General features: G+C 46.7%; 1 protein-coding gene across 1 annotated transcript in view; it reads right to left on the bottom strand.

Moving 5' to 3' along the window:
- Positions 1 to 21,062, bottom strand: part of LOC142045242 (uncharacterized) — a 36,455-nt gene that overhangs the window by 1,804 nt on the left and 13,589 nt on the right. Inside the window, exons 15-30 of the mRNA XM_075058524.1 lie at positions 20,530 to 20,723; positions 18,193 to 18,320; positions 17,818 to 17,987; positions 16,762 to 16,941; positions 15,499 to 15,633; positions 15,013 to 15,156; positions 14,258 to 14,559; positions 12,849 to 13,008; positions 11,747 to 12,059; positions 11,186 to 11,313; positions 10,800 to 10,920; positions 8,945 to 9,096; positions 3,763 to 6,597; positions 1,947 to 2,102; positions 1,400 to 1,513; positions 1,182 to 1,232 (exon numbers count right to left, since the gene is read on the bottom strand). Of these exons, the coding sequence (XP_074914625.1) occupies positions 1,182 to 1,232; positions 1,400 to 1,513; positions 1,947 to 2,102; positions 3,763 to 6,597; positions 8,945 to 9,096; positions 10,800 to 10,920; positions 11,186 to 11,313; positions 11,747 to 12,059; positions 12,849 to 13,008; positions 14,258 to 14,559; positions 15,013 to 15,156; positions 15,499 to 15,633; positions 16,762 to 16,941; positions 17,818 to 17,987; positions 18,193 to 18,320; positions 20,530 to 20,723 (5,283 nt within the window). The remainder of the gene's footprint in view (positions 1 to 1,181; positions 1,233 to 1,399; positions 1,514 to 1,946; positions 2,103 to 3,762; positions 6,598 to 8,944; positions 9,097 to 10,799; positions 10,921 to 11,185; positions 11,314 to 11,746; positions 12,060 to 12,848; positions 13,009 to 14,257; positions 14,560 to 15,012; positions 15,157 to 15,498; positions 15,634 to 16,761; positions 16,942 to 17,817; positions 17,988 to 18,192; positions 18,321 to 20,529; positions 20,724 to 21,062) is intronic.

The raw sequence follows: 21,062 nt of genomic DNA, 5'->3' as shown, positions 1-21,062 counted from the left end.
AGACATCAGAGGGACTTCACAGCAAACAATACGCGTAGGCTAGGGAACACCACCCCTGAAGAGAAGGACAGCTCTGACCTTCTCTCTGAAATAATAAGGGCACCTTTGTGCAACAGGGCTTGGAAGCCTCCCACGCTTTGGTAGGTAACCCAGAGGTATGCGTGGGAGAAGTAGCCATCTGATGCTAAAATCATCTCCCAGGAAGGGCGAGATCAAGTTCCAGTTCCGCTGTTTCCCAGACCCAGAGGAGTGCCCCAACTAGCCAGCTGAGGACGATTCTTTGGCAGAGCACCTTCATTTTCCTGCCGAACTGCTGGAGTAGGTCCACAGTGCAGGCAGACACAACCGTCACAGGGGGAAGGGGGTTCAACCCGTTATCTGTAGCAACAGAACTTCAGGCGCTAAGGCTTCCTGGTGAAAACACCCTTAAGGTATAACTTGGTGGCTTCAGCGGTATGCTCGGCTCACTTGCCAGAGCTGAGCACCGTGTACTTTACTCGCATACATCTTACAGGCAGTTTGCCCTGAACACCTGCAGAGATTCACCTCCTCAGGGAGACCAGGGTGTACCAGACCCTTAAAAGCACGTGGAAGAGGAGCCTGGCGACTGCTGCTACTGCCAGTACCGCTGTCAAGGGATGCGATAGGGTTCAGGAGCTGGGATGTACATTCTTACACTGATAAAACAAGCGTCCACGCTGTGCTTAGGCCTCCGACTCGGTCCGATACTGGGATTGTGATTAGCACAGCATAGCAAGAGGAGACTAACGGTTGCCCGAAGGCTGTAAGCTCTGGCGCTGCCTCAGATCCCTGGAGCTCTGATAGAGTGCAAGCTCTACCGTTAACGGAGTCAAGGGAAAATGGAAGCTGTCAACAAGATGAGTAAGACTCAAGGGGAACATCCTTAGAATCTTCTCTATATTGAGGCGAGTGCCAGTTCTCTGCACTTCCTCCAATCCCTCTCCCACCACGCCTGACCTCTAGGCAAGCCAGAGACTAGACCTAGGTGCATGATGTTGTTTGGCCATGGCCAACAGATGTGTCTGACTGACTGGGTATTTCCACTGCCTGGTGTACTCACTTCCCGACAGCCAAACAAAACTCGGGCTGTAGCATCGTGCAAAGCTGTGCCCCTCAGTACAGCCACGGCAGCTTTTGACGAGAGCTTTCCTACTCCTCACCTGGTTCTGCAACTCAGCTAATCGACGACTGCAGCCAGCGTGAGACTCCTCCTGTGAAGAAAATGCAAGGATTTCCTTTTGGTCTCCAGTTTGGCCAGGGCCATGGTCTACGTTCCATTTCTCTTGGGTCTATACTGGGAGGATGCCGCCACTGGGATTTGCCACTGTTCCTCTGTATGGCCAGACCCTCCTCCCACCAAGGAAGATTCTGTTCTCACCTGTCTAGAAGCAGCCATCTTGTGCTCGTCAGACTCGGAGAGCGAAAATCCGCAGGCATCTGGCAGCGACCGACCACTGTGATATCTCTTCAGTCTCCTCCGCTCACGTTCCACCTGCACGTTGGTGATAGGAGAAAGGGTCACAGAAACCTGCCACCAAACAAGGAGCAAAAGGAGCTCTGGACATCATGGCAAGGAGATTTCTGCTCTGCTCAGAGGCTGCTAATTGCCCCAGAGAATGCTGCAGGCAAAAAGCACTCCAAGTAGGCTATGGAACAGAAAGAGCAAGAGGAAACAGCTCCTGACACAAGAGCGTCAAACGTGCGTGTATGGGGACACTGGGGCAAGAAGGGTGGGACCGGAGCACATGCGCATTTGTGAAGGCAACGGGGGGCCAGAAGAGAGAGAAAATACAAAAGCGTGCGTCCACAGGGGGAAGTGGGAGAGGGAAGCAAACAAGCAGAGGACTCCAAAGTGCTGTCTGTGGAAATGGGGTGTGATCCAGAGGACCGTGAGGCTTTGCAGAGGCAGCGAAAGCCTGTTTTACCTGCTCGAGAGTCCTCCTGAGCTCAGCATTGAGTTGCTTCAGCTCCGCCTTCTCCAGTTCCAGCCTTGCAACTGCTCGCTGCAGACATTCCAGCTGCTGTGACAGGAGCCTCTTCTCCGAGAGCCATGATAGCTGCTCCCCTTCTGCAATAGCCTGCTGGGTATACAGAGAGGAGTTTATGTGAGCTGGTGCCCCATAAAGGTTAGGAGGGACAGAATCGACAAGTCGGGGAGAGTGACCGGGCTCGGGAACGGACAGTGCCAAGTCCCTTCTGCTCCTCCTGCTTGACGGGCCAAAACAACACACTCTCTTCCTAGGGGCCCTCCTCCAGATCACCTTGGAGAAATGGAGTTGTTTGTTCTGGAAATGTTTTCTGCAAGTTTTGTTCAGTGCCCCCCATTCTGGTTTTGAGTGAGTCTGGAAACATTCATTTCCCATTCAGCCACTTAATGGTTTTACAGAGGTCTGTAGTACTTCCAGCTCCCTCTCTCTTAGCCGTTTCTTGTCCATCATGAAGACTTCCATATTTACGTGTTCCTCTTAGGGAAGTTATTTAACATCTTTGGTCATCCTCTTTGACCTTCATTGTATATTCATTCTCCTATCTATAGTTCTACACTCTGTTGGACAACCAAACAATATGCAAGATGTTGGTGAAGCATTTATTTCTGCAGTGATAAAATACTGTAGTTTTGTTCTCTATTCACTTTACCTGTTACATCATCGTTACAGAACTGCTCTTTGAAAAAAACCATTATCAACCAAGCACTGTGCATTGCTCTGAACCTAGTCAAAAGCCACCTCCCCTCTCATGGGTTTCTTGACGAACTGCTCCTTGAATCAATTTCTGACAGCATCTATAAATGTAGTCTTGATATCAGCACTATACTGATCTATATGAGTGCAACTGCATTATCTGATCTAATTCTGTTGCATACCTGATCTATATGGTTGCAACTGAAATCTCCCATTGTTTTCATGTTTCCTGCCCTTGTCACTTCTCTGCTTCTCATCAACAGCTCACAATACCTGTCATCCTGGTCAGGCTGGTAGTAATATTTCTCAAGTAACGTATAAATGTATAATGCATAAATATAATATTTTATTAGTAGCATTTTTTATATGCCTGTATACTAACGTAATGCTATAAGTACTGGGAGAGTCCCAGGCAAGTTTGCAGCACAGGCTTTTGCGGCTGCCCCACTAGCAGTACCTGAGTCAGATCACCTTGGAGAAATCCACACAGATTTGCCTTCATGCTTTTTGGACCGCAGCACAAGTACATCCTGAATGCGCAATGAAGCCCTTCACCTGATCAGGCAACGGTACGAATGCCATTCCATTTAATACACCAGAAAAGCTGTACCTCCGAAATCGACATCTCTGAAAGCATCCTCTAAGCACCGTCAGCGTAGCTGCTGTGCAACCATCATTACAAAATTCTACTAAGAATATTATTACATTAGTCTGGTCAACTGTGCCCTTTCCTTTCCATGCCAAACCCCAACCACGACACGTTGGCTAAGCTTGCCTACACAGGACAGAACCAGTTACCCATCCCCAACGTTTGGGCTTGGGGTAATTCTAACAGCAAGCTCCGTAGTTCTTTCAGTAGTTCGGGGGCTGACAGAAAACATTTCAGCAGGTGAACGCCTTGAGCTACGCAGACAGGCAAGCCTGCTGGCTACAACCGCAGTTTCTGTGGCCAAGCAGGTCATGTATTTATGGGACTATATATTCCCGTATCTTTATGGGCATCATCATTAGAATCCTTTCTAGACATTTTAGTTGACTGACGATCAGTCACACTGCCTACCTGATGATGAAACCGGTCCGTGTCCCTCTCCGAAACCATGCTCTGCAGGATGGCTATGTCTTCCCTCAGAGTCCCATTGGCCATTTCACTCTTGGTGAGGGCAAGAGTCAGTGCTTGTGCCTTCTCTTTCCATTTGACTTCTCTGCTCTCGGTCTGCTTCAAAATAGCAATCGTGCGCTCCAACTCTTCCCCCTTGGCTTTCCGCTCATCCTCCAGTTGTTGCGTTAGCTCCTTCTGTCTTTGCAAGGAACGGTCTCTCTCCTGGAGAACTCGCCTCTTCTCTGCTTCCTCTTCCTCCCATTTCTGGAGTTTCTGGATTTGTTTCTGCAGGGTCTGCCCGCCAGCCTTCCATCGCAAAGCTGATGTTAATTGTTTCAAGAGCTCACTCTGCCTCCTAAGCTCTTGTTCTCTCTCTCTCAGAGTCTTCTCTAAGTACCCGACTCTGTCTCTGTGGTTCTTGATCTCTTCATCCTTCTTTGTCAGAGTCGGCTGAACAGGCTGGAGATCTTCCCGAAGAGCTCTTACTTCCTCTTCTAACTCTTTGAGTTCACCTTCAGCCTTGGTCTCTTGCTCCTTCTCATGCAAGGCTTCTTCCAGGAGCTTCTCTGGCTCTCTGCCATGCCTAACCTCTTCATTCTTCTTGGTTAGCTGCAGCTGGAGATTCTGCAAGGTCTTCAGTTCTTCTTCTTGGCGCTGGAGTTTTTGCATGAGAGTTTCATTGTCTTCATCTCTCTTCCTCACCGCTTGCTCAAGCAGATCCACTTGCTGCTGGCATGATGTTAGAGCTGCTTTCGTGCTTTCTTCACGAAGCCGGAACATGTTCATTTGCTCTGTCTGCCTGAGGAACTCCAAATGGTTCTCCTTCAAGATTTGGCTCATTTTGTCTAGATCCTGCTCTAGACTCTTGGCCTGCTTGCCTTCTAACTCCTTCTGCTCTCGAAGCTCCTGGACGTGCTCTTGCAAAGACACTATCTCTTGATCTCTCGCTTCCAGAGAAGATGCAGCGTATTCTAGTTTTTGCTGTATGGCTTTGGTCTGCATCGCTGCCTCCTCCTTTTGCTGTTGAAGCTTAGAGAGAGCTTCCTCCAGAACCTCTATCTTTTCCTCTCTTTCTTTCAGAGTCAGCTTTGTTGCTTGGAGATTTGTTTGCTCAGCTTCACGCTTTTCCTCCTTTTCCTTCCACGCCTCACATTGCTTTCTAAGGGATAACATTTCTTGTTCTTTTTCCTTCAGTGCCACTTGAAGCTGCTGCAGAATTTCCTTCTGCTGTCCAGAGTCTTGCTCTTGTTTTTGGAAGGTCTCAATCAGTTCCTTCTGAGATTCAATCATTAAATCCTTTTCTTTCAGTACTGCTGTAGCGTATTCTAAGTCTCTGTGCAAGACATTCATCTGTTCTTCTGTTTTTTCCGCATAGCTCCTTGCCTGTTGCTTTTGGATGTCTAGGAGTCTGTCCTTTTCTTTTAAGGTTCCTAAGGTCTGCTCCAGTTGGTCACGGACAGTCCTTAACTGCATTTCCATGACTTCTTCAGCTTCCCGGGTTTGCTTTTGTTGCGACTCAAGCTCTTGATCCTTTTCAGATAAAGAAAGGGTCATCTTTTCTAGTGTACCACGAAGCTCTTGCAGGTAGCCCTCTTGCTGGTCCTTGTACTGCTGCAAGAGTCTTAACTGATCCCTTTGAGAATCACACTCGCTCTCTCTGTCCTTAAGAACTGCCCTCAGGTGTCCAAGGCTCGCGTGCAGAGATTTCACCTGTTCTCTCTCCATTTCCAGCGCTTGGATCTGCTGGGTCAGAGACAGAAGCTCCAAATTCTTCTCCTTCAAGTTTCCTTTCATATGATCAAGATCCACCTGCAGATTTCTCACTTGTGATGCACCATCTCGTTCTAGAACAATTATTTTCCCCTCCTGGAATTGGATCTCCCGGTCTCTCTCCTCCAGCTCTTTGCTCATCTTGCTGACAGCAGTCCTCAGCATTTCTTGCTGCTTCTCCAGCTCCTGTATCTGTTCTTGCCGGGATCCGATCTCCCGGTCTCTCTCCTCCAGCTCTTTGCTCATCTTGCTGACAGCAGTCCTCAGGATTTCTTGCTGCTTCTCCAGCTCCCGTATCTGTTCTTGCTGGGATCTGACCTCCTGGGTCCTCTCCTCCAGCTCTTTGGTCACCTTGCTGACACTAGTCTTCTGCTTTTCTTGCTGCTTCTCCAGCTCTGCTATCAGTTCTTGCTGGGATCTGACCTCCTGGTCCTTCTCTTCTAGCTCTTTGCTCATCTTGCTGACAGCAGTCCTCAGCATATCTTGCTGCTTCTCCAGCTCCTGTATCTGTTCTTGCTGGGATCTTATCTCCTGATCTCTCTCTTCCAGGTCTTTGTTCATTTTGCTTACAGCAATCCTTTGTTTTTCTTGCTGCTTCTCCAGCTCCTGTATGTGTTCTTGCTGGGATTCAACCTTCTGTTTTGTCTCTGTTATGTCCTTAATAACTTGATTGACAGTAGTTTTATACATTTCTTTCTGCTTTTCCAGCATTATCATCTGTTCCTGGTATAACTTCATTTCTCCCTCCCTCTCTGACACGATGGCGGTCATATGAGTGAGACTCTCCTGCAAAGCTTTTACCTCTGCTGCTTCTTTCTGTAGCATCTGGATTTTCTCCCACTGTGTTTCCACTTCCTCATTTTTAATTTTTAAGATAGATAGTGTAGTTTGGAGTTCTTGTTCAAGGGAGTGATTCCTATCTGTTGCTGTATTTGCTCGGGTTTCGGAGGCTGTGACTGATTCCTGAAGAAATTTTATCTCCCATACCAGTTTTTCTTTAAGTGCTTGCAGCCTGTCCCGTTCATGCTGCAAAACAGGAAGGAAAAGATTCAATAATTCCATCTATGTATGTTTGGTTTTCATGCTAAATTTGAACTCCTGCTCCAGTGGCAGTCAAGGGCTGAAGTTTTAGCTTTTAGTAGAAAATTCAAGCTCTTCAGTTGGTTTCCCTGTTTGATGTAAATTTTCTCTATCACTCAAAAAAGATTTGAGAGCTGTACTGTATTTATCAAACTGTGTCCCTACCTGATTTTTGGAGTCATTGTAAAAGGAGAAGTGGGAAAATACTGATCATGTAAGAACAGCTGCACTGGCTCAAACGTCTAGGCTAGTATCCTGTATGTAACGGTGCCTGTAAGTGCATGCCCAGGGAAGAAAGCCTAGGAGTGCAGTAGACTTACATGATACCTCCCCTCCCCAACTCCAGCACTGTTCTGGCTTGTGAGAACTTTCACAGTCTCCTCCTAACCCCATATAGACCTGCTGTATTTACTACACGCTTTGTCAAGGATTTCAACAGGTCTGCTCTGTTGTAAGCATACCACCTCCCGTCATTTGCTTGTAGCATGGCTCTCACTTCATCAGATGGCTCTTGTTCATCTCTTGGAAAAGAGAGTGAACAACTGCTACTCCCTATCTCCCTGCCTCTTGGGATGTTGTAGACCTTTCCTGCACCACCCTTTAGGTTGCATCTTTCCCAGCTTACTGTCCTGGTTTCAGCTGGGATAGAGTTAATTGTCTTCCTAGTAGCTGGTACAGTGCTATGTTTTTGAGTTTGGTGTGAGAAGAATGTTGATAACACTGATGTTTTCAGTTGTTAATAAGTAATGTTTAGTCTAAGTCAAGGATTTTTCAGCTTCTTATGCCCAGGCAGCAGGAAGGCTGGAGGGGCACAAGAAGTTGGGAGGGTACACAGCCAGGGCAGCTGACCCAAAGTGGCCAATGGGGTATTCCATACCATGTGATGTCATGCCCAGTATATAAACTGGGGGGAGTGGGGGTGGGGGGATCGCTGCTCAGGGACTAATGGGGCGTCAGTTGGCAGGTGGTGAGCAATCGCATTGTGCATCACTTGCATATTCCAGTCCTGTTATTATTACTATTGTCATTTTATTAGTGTTACCATTATAATTATTAGTTTCTTCTTTTCTGTTCTATTGAACTGTTTTTATCTCAACCCACTAGTTTTACTTTTTTTTTTTTCCCCGATTCCCTCCCCCATCCCACTGGGTCAGGGGGAAGTGAGTGAGCAGCTGCGTGGTGCTTAGTTGCTGGCTGGGGTTAAACCACGACACTTACTCAGCCAGCTCCATCTTCCTTTTTGCCCTTCTCTGAACCTCTTCTAGCTCTAGTGTGTTCTTTTAGGGAGGAGCTGTCAGAACTGCAGCCAGGATTTAAAGTCCAGACTGAGCATGATTTAGGCAGTGGCATGATGATGTTCTATTAGGGAGGAAGGGAAGAGAGAACAACCCCAACATTTGATTTCCCAGGTTTGGGGTTGGGGTTTTTTTTTTTGACCTCTACTGTGTAGACTTTTCATGGTACCATCGTCTAGAACCCCACTGTGCCCTCTTGAAGGAATAATGGTCAGATCACAGCCTTTCATTCCGTGTTTGAAATTAGAACTAGTTTTCCCCTTGCAGGCATACATATTTATCTGGATTAGCACTTTTGGTTCTCAGATTTCTCTGTTTTTTCCCCCTACTGTCTGCTCTCAGAATGGCAATGTTGAACAGCTTTCTACTATTAGCAAACTTTGTCTTCTCACCCCTTCTTCCAGATTCAGATATTTAGAAATCTAAACATGGATTTGGACACAAATAATTGCCCAAACTATGCAGCACAAATGGAGACGAGCTTGAAAATTACTTTGACTAAAGCTTTGAGGGCAGAAATCTTCAGAATTGAGGAAAATAAACACCCTGAATCATAACTGAGTTTTATATCACTACGGCATCTTTTCCTGCTTATTCAGAAGAACACAACTGGAAAACTTAAACCAAAAAACAACCACTGGTATAAGTAATATTCTTCTGCTCTTGTAGTGGTCTGTGGTCTCTCCACATAGTCAGTGATATTGGTTATCTTAACGATCTCTCCTTTCTGGACTATCTTTTCTTACCCAAGGTGATAACCCTGCTAATTCAGCTACATGAACCAAAAGTCTGGGTAACAAGGAATGATGAGTGGAAGTAAGGGAAAAATGAGGGGAACTTGGTCAGCATTTGCGTACTCTATATATTCTCAGATTTCGACTGAACCTGTACAAGACCACCCAAAACCAGTTCTCCACTGTAAAAAGCTGCTCCCTAGAATTAACAGAAGACAAAAAAATATGTAAAAAATGGCCCTTCATGGCATCTGCCAGCCTTACCAGGACATCCATTCTTTGCTTCTCAGTGCTCTCGAGTTTCCTTTCCAAAGATGCCACCTCTTGATGTAGAGTCATAGCCTCCTCCTTTAGAGCAGCGGCGTCTTCCTGCAAGGCAGCTTGTAGAGAGTTCTTGTGTTCTGCCATCTGTGTCTCTGCAGCAGTAAAGGTGAAGGAGAATGTGAAAAGCAAAGCAAAACCAAAGTGATCTGCATTCTACAGAGAAAACATCATTTTCTTATCTGCCTGTCTGTGTTTTCCAGGCCCTAAGTCCACAAGGACTTTCAAAGCACACATAAATAAAGGAAAATTCCAGGCAGAGAAAAAAGGAAGTAGCAAGGTTCAGAAGAATATGAAAACGTGTTTGCTCTTCTGCTTGTTGAAAGGCCAGGCCTAAGGGCACCCACGGGGTTAGAAGCAGGTAGAACCGACATTGATGAAACAAGGACAAAGACAGTAGGTGAGAGTCAGATCTAGTGTCCTAAAGGAAAAGGAAGAAGCAGCAAAAGTGAAGACTGAATAAGACAGAGTTAATTGACCAGGAAGACTTAAGAGACATTAGAAAAAAAAACAGAAGTCAGTGTTGTGCTTGAAGATCCACTTTGGTATTTGTCCAAAAAAATGCTAGGGGAATATGTTGTGGACTGGCAGAAAAAAGAAGAAAGGAAATATTCAGTGATACTAGGACAACAGCAAGGCAAGAACAACTGAGCATCACACCATTACCAAGACCTGAAGCAAGAAGGACTACCGATAGACAGAACTAAAACTAAAATAATAGATTGAACTAACAGACAGGAACTAAAGAGGGGGAAAACTGAATAGTGGGACAAGCAGGATCCATCCAATGCCAGCATTTCGAGTATATAAGCTGTTATCATATGTAACATATATAGTAAAAACTACAGATGTTCCAGAAAAAGTGATGAACTAAGGCCTGGAAAACTCTCCTGTAAAGAGTCTGAAAAATGATCAGCAGTTCCATGTCAGAGAGGGAACATGAACAAATACTGAACAGGTAAAGGCACTACATGAGCAAGCAACAGCCTGTGGGGGAGGCAATGAGCCATGCCCACACTTCCCTGTTCCTGTAGTCTGAGACAAGGGAAACAAGACAATGAGATGAAAAAGCAATTCTGATGTGGAGAGTGGGAAAACAATGACAGAGAAAGCAGCAGGGATGTCTGCCCAGCTATGATACATACAGGCCAATAGCCCTGCAGGCTCTGGGATGGCCTGGAGATTAGAAGAAGAGGTGACTAATTACATGTGACAAACAGTTGATAGATAAACCCAACGTGAAAGTGTTACCAAAGGCCTAAGTAAGAAGTGGCTAGGGAAGTAAGAAATTGTGTTTGCTATGGCTGTGGGCTCAGACACCAAATCAGTATCAGCAAGACAACAGGTAAGAAGGATGCAGAAGCACTAGGTATCAGAGAACTAGGAAAAGCAGCTGCAAAAGGGATGCAGTAACACAGGAGCCTAACACTGAACTAATGCTCTGTCAATCTGCCATGTAAGAGGAAAAAGAAGTCCATAAAGACAAGGCTTTTTGCACACTGGTGCTTTTAAAGAGCATACAGAGAAGGATGCTGTGAGGCATTAAGCTACACCTACTTAGCAGTGACATGTGACCTGAAAGGCACCACTGCTGCACATTACCACCAGTAGCACAGCTAGATGCACTGCCATCCCCTGGATCTTTCTCTATAAAAAGCTTTGACTGGTAGTTCTATAGATGCTTGTTGTTTTTCTCCTCTTCCCATCTCCAGGCACTGCACTTTTTCTCTGCATGGCATCGGAGATCCCCGCTGGCGAGACAGGATGGGGTCAGTGGGTCAGAAAGGAGAAGCTGTACCTTCCTGGCTTTGAGCCAACTGTTTCTGCAGCTCTTGATTGTGGGCACTGAAATGGTCCCTCTCAGCTTGCCTGTTGCTCAGCTCCAGCTCCAAGTCCTGTGTCTTCTTCCTTGCATCATTCTGGAAGAGGTAAGAAGACAAGCATCACCTCACAGAGCCACTACTAGCAGGAGACAAAGAGGTACAAACACTAAGGCAGAAATAGCCAAGGTGGCAGGGGGCAATCAGACAGTAATGGTAGATGTGATCACGATTCTCCTTTCTCCCCATTGCAGCAAGCCAACCCAGCCTACAAGAATTTACACCCATTCTGGCTTTGGTACTCTGCTTGTCAGTTCAGCCCAGCAAAGGGACAGGATTTCTGGGTGCACTAGACACACATTACCAGAGCTTGCTGAGTCTGCTTCAGGTGCTGACACAGGTCTTGTAGGGCTGCTGCCACTCTGTCCACTGTGAGCTCTGCAGGAAGGTCCCTGGCCTGAGAAACAGTTAGGCCCCAGACATCACCCTGTTCTGAAGAGAGAAGCCATTTGTTTCAAGCTTTAATTGAAGGGTGTCCAACAAACAAGGCTTCTTTATACACAAGAGAAGGTGGCAGTGCCTTTGACATCATCCTAGAGCTCACGTTACGGCAAGACGTGTGTCACAGGCTAACGTTATTTTGATGACCACTAATGTCAGCACTGCCGCAAGGAAGAATGCACATGCCCTATGACTTGACATGACTTGGGCCCTATTTCATTATGCTGCTGCTCATTTCTGCACATACAAACATGGACTTGTCTCTCTGCAGGGATGTCAGGCTTTCAAGACTTCCCAAGGCTTGAGTCAGCCTAAACTGAAAGGATGAGTCTATCATATCAGCATTACAAAGAACCACCCCTCCCTCCATCTGCTCTCCTATACATGCTCTATAGACTTGTTAACCCTGCCTCCCACAACTTGCCTGAACTCCAAGTGCCTAAGTCTCTGCTGTCACAGATCACACGCTGGAGAACCAAGTGCAGCTTGTCCAGCTGGGATCGGGCTTCACAGTGGGCACTGTTAGCCTCCTGACACTCTGTCGCCAATGCCTTTGCTCTGTTCTCTGTGCTGCAAAGCCTCAAACGTAGCTCGGACATCTCAGCCTCCAGCATGTGCAAAGAGTCCCTCAGGCACCGTTCGCCTGCTCGGGACTCCTCCAGATCCTGTAGCAGCTGCTTCTCTCGAGTTGCCAGGCCAGCCTCTTTCTCCAGCACTACTTCCTGCAGTGACTGTATCTATAACACAGATGCACAGAGCCTCAGGGACGGGTCTGCTACTGAGGCAGCAGAGCAGGAAGTAGAGGAAGGAATGAAGGAGAGATTACTTCAAGCAAAAAACACACTGGAAACTGAAGGCACAAAGCCAAAGATTCAAACTGAGAAAAATAAGCTAGAAACAGGTATCTGGAAGCTAAGGGGCCAAAAGGAAGTTTCCCCATCCCCAAAGGAACGGTTGAACTGTCAGATTTTCATGCTTTCCAACCTCAGAAATGAAGTTCTCTGTGTATGCGTGCGCGTGCATGCGCACGTGTGTGTGTGTGTGTGTGTGAGGGTGAGAGTGGATGGCTGGCAGGGTGAGGTGGCAGATCAAGCGGGTCTGCCAGGGAGGCTTGGGAGTAGAAGTAAAGGGGAGACAATCGGCATCCTTTATTATCTCCAAAATGCCAGAGGAACTGCTGAGATGGAAGTGCCTTCCACAGACTGCGATAACCACTTCTGTTTCATGAGATTGCTCAGTGCCCAACAGAGGTAGAAACACCATCTCGGACAACACTTGTAACAGAGATACTGAGAAACTCCAAGGAGTCTTCTGTTTCTCCTCAGAGATTTAATGCCATGAACCATGAGAAAATAGGGGAAAACATAGGCAGAACATAGCAGATCCAGCCTTCACCTCAATGTGCAAAGTCTCTGGGCAGAATACAGAAGAAGTGTACATTGTTGGGAGGGGAAACAAGTTGGGGCCTACAAGCTGAAGGTGGTATTCTACGTCCCTAGAGAAGAGGATGCTAGTGCATAGGTCACCTGGTTGTTGAGCTCTTGTATTTCTCTTCTGTGGTCTGAATGAAGCTGCTGGGCTTGGTGAATAGCAGAAAGAAGCTGAGACACTTCGTTGTGCTGAGCAAGGTTGCTTTCTTCCAGGGTTCTGAGGCTTAGTTCTTTCTCTTCCAGAGACAGAGTCAGCCTGAAAGGGAGAGCATGCAACTCATTACTGCATGGTGTAACATTTAATAAACTCTTAGGACTTCCACCACCAAGGGGAAAATTGCTTTGTCTGCTGAGGTTTGTCTAAACAACTAGGCTGCTTGTCCAGTCCTAAGCCACGCTGGCAGTCACACCCAAGCATGTGCCCACTACACTTTTTTCCACAGAAGAAAGGTGAACTACTGGCTAAATACCCAATCTTTTTTGAGATGGGAATGTGAATATGAACATAACAAAGTCTTGAAATGAAGACATCAAGAAAGAGGAAAATTTTTCTTTTGACTAATGAGACTCCAAGGGAGAGGTTTTGTCAATAATGAAGACACATTTTCTTCCCCTAGCTCACATCTCCTGGTAGGAACAGCAGCAAAGGACACCAAGGTGATCTTTGGGGAGTTTCATAAGACTTGCCACCACCCATATTACTTTCAGCTAAAGAAATGAAGGCCAATACCAGAAGTGGTAATGGAGGCTTGGAGGAAATACTCAGATCTTCATATAAGATGCAGGATCCCTCACAGGGGAAGTGAGAGTGCACTGCCTTTTATTTCTCTTCATCAATGAAGATACGCATTGAAGACTGGCAGGACTTTCCCAGGTAAAGTAGCCTACCTACCCCTTCTCTTCTTTCTTGCATTTCTTGGACAGTCAGTAACATCTGTAACTGTTGGGGCTGGCAAGGACCCTGCTCGAGCCCCTCCAGACACCTGCTGGGATTTTTTGAGGAACGAGGAAACAGATGGCAATAAGAAACATTCTTGTTTCTGGGGTGCCTCAGAGAGGAATCTGGCTTAGTTCAAAATCATGGTTTTAAGATGGCTTCTGCCAACCAAAGGTATCAGGATGGAAGACTGATACAGATCCCAAATGTTTAAAGTTTACTGGACCCAAGGTGGAGATGATGGATTTATCTAGCTCATTATACTGCAGCTCGTCCTGCCTCCTTTGGTGTGTTTCAGGTTTGAAACCCCTGAAAGTTTCATTTAAAAGTATTAACATGCCAACCTAAGAAAAGAACACATCCTTTTAAGGAAAGGACTACTCCAAAAGCCATTGTCTTCAGAATAACTGTAACTGAAGGATTAAAAGAAAAGAAAATGAAACACATCTGCATGGATAGTTCAGAATTCTGCTTTTTAGGAAATACTTCCAGAGCTATTTCTATATGCAAAGATCTGAAAGAGGGAATCCATTAAACAGAACGGAGAGTCTGACAGGTTTTCATTTACCTGTCTTTTTCACCCTCTAGGACCTTCAACAAAGCCTGAAATTCTGTGTTGTGACGCTCCACTTCTTCCCATTGACTCCTTTCCCCCTCCAATGACCGCAGACGCACTTGCAGCTCTTTGTTCTGATGTTGTACCTCCTCCCATTGACTCCTTTTCTCCTCCAGGATTTTCTGGAGGTGCACAACCTCCAGCACCTTTTGCCTTGACAGTTCCTGAGCCTCATTCAGATCTTGCTGAGCTTTGCGGCCAATCACTTGCTGGGAATCTTCAGAGGCTGCTAGCTGAGATGTCAACTCTTCCACCTCAAGTAAAACATAACAAAGCAGTCAAAGACTACGGCTTGTCGCTGTCAGCCATATCATATACTGTGAGGAAAGGGAAAGAACAACTTTAAATTTAACCCAATCATGAGAGTACCAGATTCAAAATGGATACAGCTGACTTGTTTAAAAATCTAACGTGGGTCACCATGTTCATCCGAAAAACCACCTTAAAAAACAAGGCTAGCAGTAACAGGCCAGCAGAAATCCATTTTGATGATTGCTGGCAAACAGGCAAAAGGACTAGCCCCTATGTGCAGGGCAGCAGCTGAGATTCAGCTGACCAGTAAGTCTCCTTCAGACCAGCTGAGATGGAGACCACAGTATGATGGCAGTCAGAGGGATTACCCCTTCAGCCTGCACTGCAATGGAAAGGCAAGAAGGGGAGAGACCACCTGTTTGATGACTGGAGTATCTTATTGCTGTTTCAGTCACCTGTTTTTGTAGAACATCCCTCTGCTGAAGAAGGATATTCATTTCCTCTTTGAGGGTTTTGATTTCTTCCTTGTGCCTCTTCTCCACTGTCTTGATCTTACCCTGAGTTTCCTGCAGCTCTGCTTGCAGCTTTTCTGTGATGTTCTGTAAACACAAATGGGGAGCAAATTACTGGGACCTGCCATCACGTTCAGCTTTTTCCTCTTTCTGTCTCAAAATCACATTCATTCAGCCACTTCTTTCTGCTTTTCTACCCAGCCCTGCTTCCACTGTAACCCTTCCTTCCTGTCGCTGATCTCTGGAGCTTACCAGGCTCTGTCCTTTCAGTGCCTGCAATAGCCCTTGCCTCCTCAAGTCCCAGGACTCATGTTTTATGTCCTTTTTACTGCTCTTCACTCTGTTACCTGGTGCTCTCAGCCTCTCTCTCAGCTTACAGCCAATTGCCAGCTGCCTGTTCTTTCAGCCTACCCTATTAGTCAGACTTACCTGCCCATTCTCTTGCTGCTCTTTCACCTCATGCCTGAGCTGCTCTAGCTGCTGGCAGGCTTCTCTTAACTCTCCCTGAGTTTGGAGTAGTGTCTCTAATAAAGCATCCTTCTCACTCTCCTTTTCTAGCAGGACCTGCACAGAAATAAAGAGAAGACGGGTTTAAACTTCCCATACAAAATTTGTGTGGCAAGGCTCAAAGGCTGGTGGGGTAACGCATTCTCAAAGCACTATGCTGCTGGTCTCCTAGGTCATTATCTGCCAGCTTGGAAACACAGCTTCCTAAGAGAGACTGGCAGTATAAACATGGTCTATCCACGGTCCATCTGTGATTGAATCTCCAACAAACTCTTGGCTGTCTAACAGGAAAAAGTGTGTCATTTCTCAAGTGTCTCACTTTGCTGGTGAGGGTATCCCTCGTCTTCTGCTCTGTCCTGTTTGCCTAGCAACTTTTGCACCTAGCTGGCAGTAGAGAAAACACAAGACTGCCAGAGGGCTGAAGCTAGCAGTTCCTTCAGAAAACTTATGTATTCTAAGTAAGGTTTGGTGAAAATTACTTCAGTTTTAAGGTATTCAGTAGACTTTAGGAAAGTACTGACATTACAGGGACACACTGTCATCTCTGAGAACTGCCCTGTCATTTCAGTAACTCTAGACACAGTTGGGGGTACTGCTGTCCCTAGGCAGTCTGCATAAAGAGGACTTTGGGTAGGACACAAGGAAGACTGTCAGCGTATAACAGGGTTGCTTTGGCAAGGGGATCTGGGCACAAAATCGCTTACCAGCAAGTGACTTCAAACACAGCCCAGAAGACACCTCTGTTTGACTGCTCAGAAATATTTCAGAGAAGTCTTTAAAAAGATTTTTCTTTTGTCAACAATCCTGCCACAACCCTCTGTGCCTCCCAGACAAAAAACCCATTCTTGTGGGGATTCAGTCCTACAAACTCAGTTTGGTCTTTAATGGAGTTAAGTAAACATCAAAAGAGGACCATTCAGAGAACTGTGTAGATACTCTGAGGTAAGTCTTAAAAAAACCAGAACTCAATAGCAGCAAAAAAATCTAAAATGAACGGTGACATTTCTGCCTGGCTTCCTATGAGAGGACTCATTGCTAGTCCCAAAGATAGCCCTGCTCACCTTTCACGTCACCAAATTCAATGTAGAAAACATGTAAGGCATGCTCCACACAGCCTGATACCCAGCCATCTCCCACAGCTCTAGCCTTGCAAAAAACCACACCAATTCTCCTTTCAGTCTTTACCTCTTGCTTGGCTTTTTCAACTCTGGTTCGTTCCTCTTCTTGTTGAGCTTCCATGGTAGCAACTTTCTGCTTCATATCAAACAGCTTCTTCTCGTGCTCCCTTTCTGCCTCTGCCTTCTCCTTTTCCCATTTCTGCAGCATCTCTTGCAGTTCTGAATGGTGCCCTTCCCGCTCGCTTGCCTGATGAGGGGAGAAAAAGGCTTCAAGATGGAGTCACAGCCAAGCTCCTCAAGAAAAAATGTGAAGCTTCATCCTTCCCACAAGCCCCCATCTCAAGAGTGCACAGTAGTGGCTTTGTGCCCTCCACAAATCATGTCCTCTCAAGGAACTTAATAGGAGGGTCAGCAAGTGGAAGAATCATAGAATCCTTAGGTTGCAAAAGACCTTTAAGATCATTGAGTCCAACTATTAAGAAAAGGAGATGTTACCTTCCCCTCTCTGGCGGCTGCCTGTTTCCTAGCACCTCTCGCCTACGGGATTTCTCTCTAGTCTCAGAGCCGCTATTTTCAAAGCTCAACTCCATTCTCATCAAGGAAAAGATGCAGATGGACTGCAGGGTGAGAAAGGGGCCAGCACCCCGATGCCCTAGTCACAAGACGGGCCACGAGCTCAAGTACCAGGAACAAGGGGCTGTTCCATCTGTTCTGTATGCTTTAAGCCCAAAGATAACACCTCTGTCAACCGGGAAAGGACAGAAAGAAAGGAACAAAGTTCCCACGACTGCAGTTCGCAGGAAAGTTAGGAGTCTACTTCACGGTAGACAGGAGTCTGGTAAGATCCTACCGCTGTACTGCCATGCCTTGGGTGGGGACCACCCAACCTTCTGCTCAACTCGTCTTAGGCCCACACGGAATCCGTGGCTTGCATTTACTGTCCCGGCATAGTCCCGTGGGTCTTCACGTGCTTTCAAGTGCGAGCCGTTGGCTCTGCTGCCTGGCCTGGCAACGTGTGGCCTATGACAGACGCTTGCTGCCATTTCACACGCTCGGGCTATTATTCTTCTACAGCCAGCCCACAAAGCTTGCCTCAAGACTTCAGAAGCATATTGTTTCCTACCAGCTCTTGCAGGAGCTTGTTTATTTCCACTTCGTGATCCGTTTCCCGAAGCTTGAGGGTATCGTTATACTGCTCTTCTGTCCGCAAGAGCTGCTGCGCCATGTTTTCCCGTTCCTGCTTCATGAGAGATCTCTCTGCTTCCAGCTCACATTGAAGGCACTTCACTTCCCCTGCAAACGTGACAAATGGCAAGATTCAGGGCCTACACAAACAGTGGTTCTGGCTTCACTAACCTTAAGCCATCTGAATTTCAGTGTAGGAGGGATCTGTCCCCAGCTCCTTCACTCCTTAGAAGCACTGCAGACAGAGCGCTATTTTTATACCATCCTCCCTAGGCAGGGGGATCACCAGAAACAAAGCACATGAGGCTCTCACCTTGTATCACCTCCTTGGCCTGCCTGACTGTCTGAAGTTGGAGTTCAAGCTGACTCCTGGCGATCTCCAGCTGACATAAGCGCTGCTGAGCCTCAAACAGGCTGGATTCCAGGGTCTCCCTCCCGGACCTACAAGACGCCAATACGGAGAGAAATGAGTTTCTTGCTCCTGACGCCCACAGGGAGTTAGTCCAGTAGGAACTGCTTCAAGATCCCTACCCTGCAGTATGGAAAATGGGTTGCATGGAAACTGGTATACAGAAGGCATATTTCTGCCATTTAAAAGAGCAATGCAGGCCCCTCCGAGGGAATGCCCAGGCTTTACTTATGACCTAGCGTAACACCGAAAGCCCAGCCGAATTTGATCTCCATAGCCAAATCTGAAATTGCTATTGTCTGATCTATGACGCACGGGTAGCTGTGCTCACAAAGTCTGTGCCAGCAAGCAAAAGCCCAGCCTCTGCTCACAGCCCTTTGCTCATCGTCACTTCCAGGTTGCTCGGCAGGGGCACAGAGTAAGAGTATCTCCCTGGCTGACTCGTGACTTTTTGATGCTGTTCGTAGTGTACGTACAGGGAGGTGATCTTCCAGACTCCCTATATTTCAAAGGGACTAAAGCAATACATCAGATGACAGAGTAAAATCTCATGCTTGTAAGCAGCATTTGTAAGAAATCTGAACCAGATTTTACCTGAACAAGGACTACCTGAAAGGAGAGACAGGTAGCCTTCAGTTTAAACTCTTGGAAGTTCACCAGAAAAACTTGCTACTTTTCTCTAAGCCTTGCTAACTAAGCAGGCAGTAGCCCCAATGACTTGCCGCTCTTTAAAATGGAAGTTGTAGTACTGCGGAGGCAAACTGTTACATCCATAGACTTCAACCGACTGCTGCGTACGACACACAGGACTCTGCAACCAGGAGCTGAAGTTGCCTCCCTGATCTAACACGGCGTCCTGTGGGCCAGGTTCCTACCATACACAGCACTGCCTCACTAGAACAGGCGTGCAACCAGGAGAACATCCTTCAGGGTAAAGGGGCACCCGAGTGGTACAACAATAAGACCCGCAACAGTAGGATTTCACTGCTTTGATGGACGATGGAGGATGTATCTTCAAGAAGGAGAACAAGCACATATTTCTGACTACGCCAATCTCTGGCAGTCCAAAGTAAGTATGCTCCATTTTAAGGATAAACCAAAGTCAGTCTCTAAAACAGAACAGAGAAGATAAGAGTCCAAACTGTTGTGACGACAACAACAGGCTCTTGAGAACAACATCTGGCAAGAATAGTTGCTGCAGCCCAATAATTGACAGAACATAATTCAGCTGGATGAAATAAGAGGAGCTGGAGCTCAGAAGCAGCAGCAGCAGCTCTCAAGAAACAGACTGAGTCAAAATGGTGTTTATCAGCCTTGCTGACAACATACTCTGGAGTGGTAAGGCGTAAAAGTCAAGAAGCATGACAAACAATCTCGCATTGGTACAGCTCTGCAAGGCCAGGAGTCTTCTAAAAAAGACCTGAGAGGAGGACAAACATCTCGATACGTTGGGTAGTTTGGGGTTGTTTCTTTTTAAAAGCAGAACTTGTCACACGTGATCTTAGAAACCTGACCCAGCAGAAGGACAAGATCTTGTTCCTTCCCTGCATAAACTCCTCCATGATGTCTATCTCAAAACAGCACGTGGTAGGGAGTACCGGACCCACACAGCAATGATGGGCAACAATTCCCGCAGACTGGCGAGCATTCAAAAGAGGCTTCCCTGCTGCTGGTGTAACCAACTCTAGGTCCTGCACCACAGGTAACAAGAGTTAGACTAGAAACAGTAGGCCCTCAAGATTTTCAGCACGAGCCTCTAGCTTCACCCTAAATGGCAGTGTCCTACTCGCAATGTCCCTACGTAATAGCCTTGAATTCTGAAGATCCCCTGTCAAACTACTTGATAAGGAAAGATCCAAGTTCAAACGCGCAGAACGAGAAACCAAAACCAGAGAGAAGCTTTGGGTTTCAGTAAACATCTGCATGGTTTAATTACTACTCAATGCAGAGCCAAGGTACCAGATACTGAGGAATTAACGCTGGCTTGCTTTGGACTTCACACAGGAACGTGCAAGGGGGCATAAACATGAGCCCCAGGCTCAGGAGAGCTTTGTTAGCTTTAGCTGTCAGAAAAATAACATTCAAATCACAGTTTACTTTTTTTTTTTTCCTCGAGATTCTTCCATTTTCTGTCCAGCTGAAAAGCATACAGGATGCAACGAATCCTCGTGTAATGATTATCACCTCTATAATTACAGACATTAAATAATCTCCTGCCTAGGGTCTCCCCCCTGCCTTTACCTGGCCTCTGCCAGCTGCTCTGCAAGGCCTTGTCTGTCCCTCTCCGTGGCTGCCAGTCGCACCTCTAGGGCAGCCTTCTCGTGCACCAGCAATTCCTTGTCCTTGGACACCTTGGCCAGTGCCTGCCCTTGGCGAGAGGACTCCTGCCGCAACTGCTCCAGACCACTGCTAGCTGACTCTTGCTGGCGGTGAACCTGAAAGCGGGACAAAATACAGTTAGAGTCCTTTCTCTGGAGTTCTGTGCAGAGCCAGCCAGTGCCACTTCTGAATCAGCTAGAGGAGAAAGAGCTCCGGCACTCTGGCCTGAAAGTTTAAGAGCATCTGCTTCATGCCACCCTAACACCCTGGGCTGCCAAAAGGCACGAGGGCTGTTAACCTGAAAGCGATGTGTAAGGCCCTACTGGGTTGCCTGGGACCAGACGGCCCCTTCAGGACAAACGTACATACCCCAGACTACATCTTTTCACGTAAAAATACCACATCTTCCACAACTGCCACCTTGCAAACTAAAATTCTATCAGAATCTATTCCAG

This window comes from Buteo buteo, chromosome 2 (genome assembly GCF_964188355.1).
Source record: "Buteo buteo chromosome 2, bButBut1.hap1.1, whole genome shotgun sequence".
Classification (NCBI taxonomy): domain Eukaryota; kingdom Metazoa; phylum Chordata; class Aves; order Accipitriformes; family Accipitridae; genus Buteo; species Buteo buteo.
This window is presented reverse-complemented; position numbering and strand designations above follow the sequence as displayed.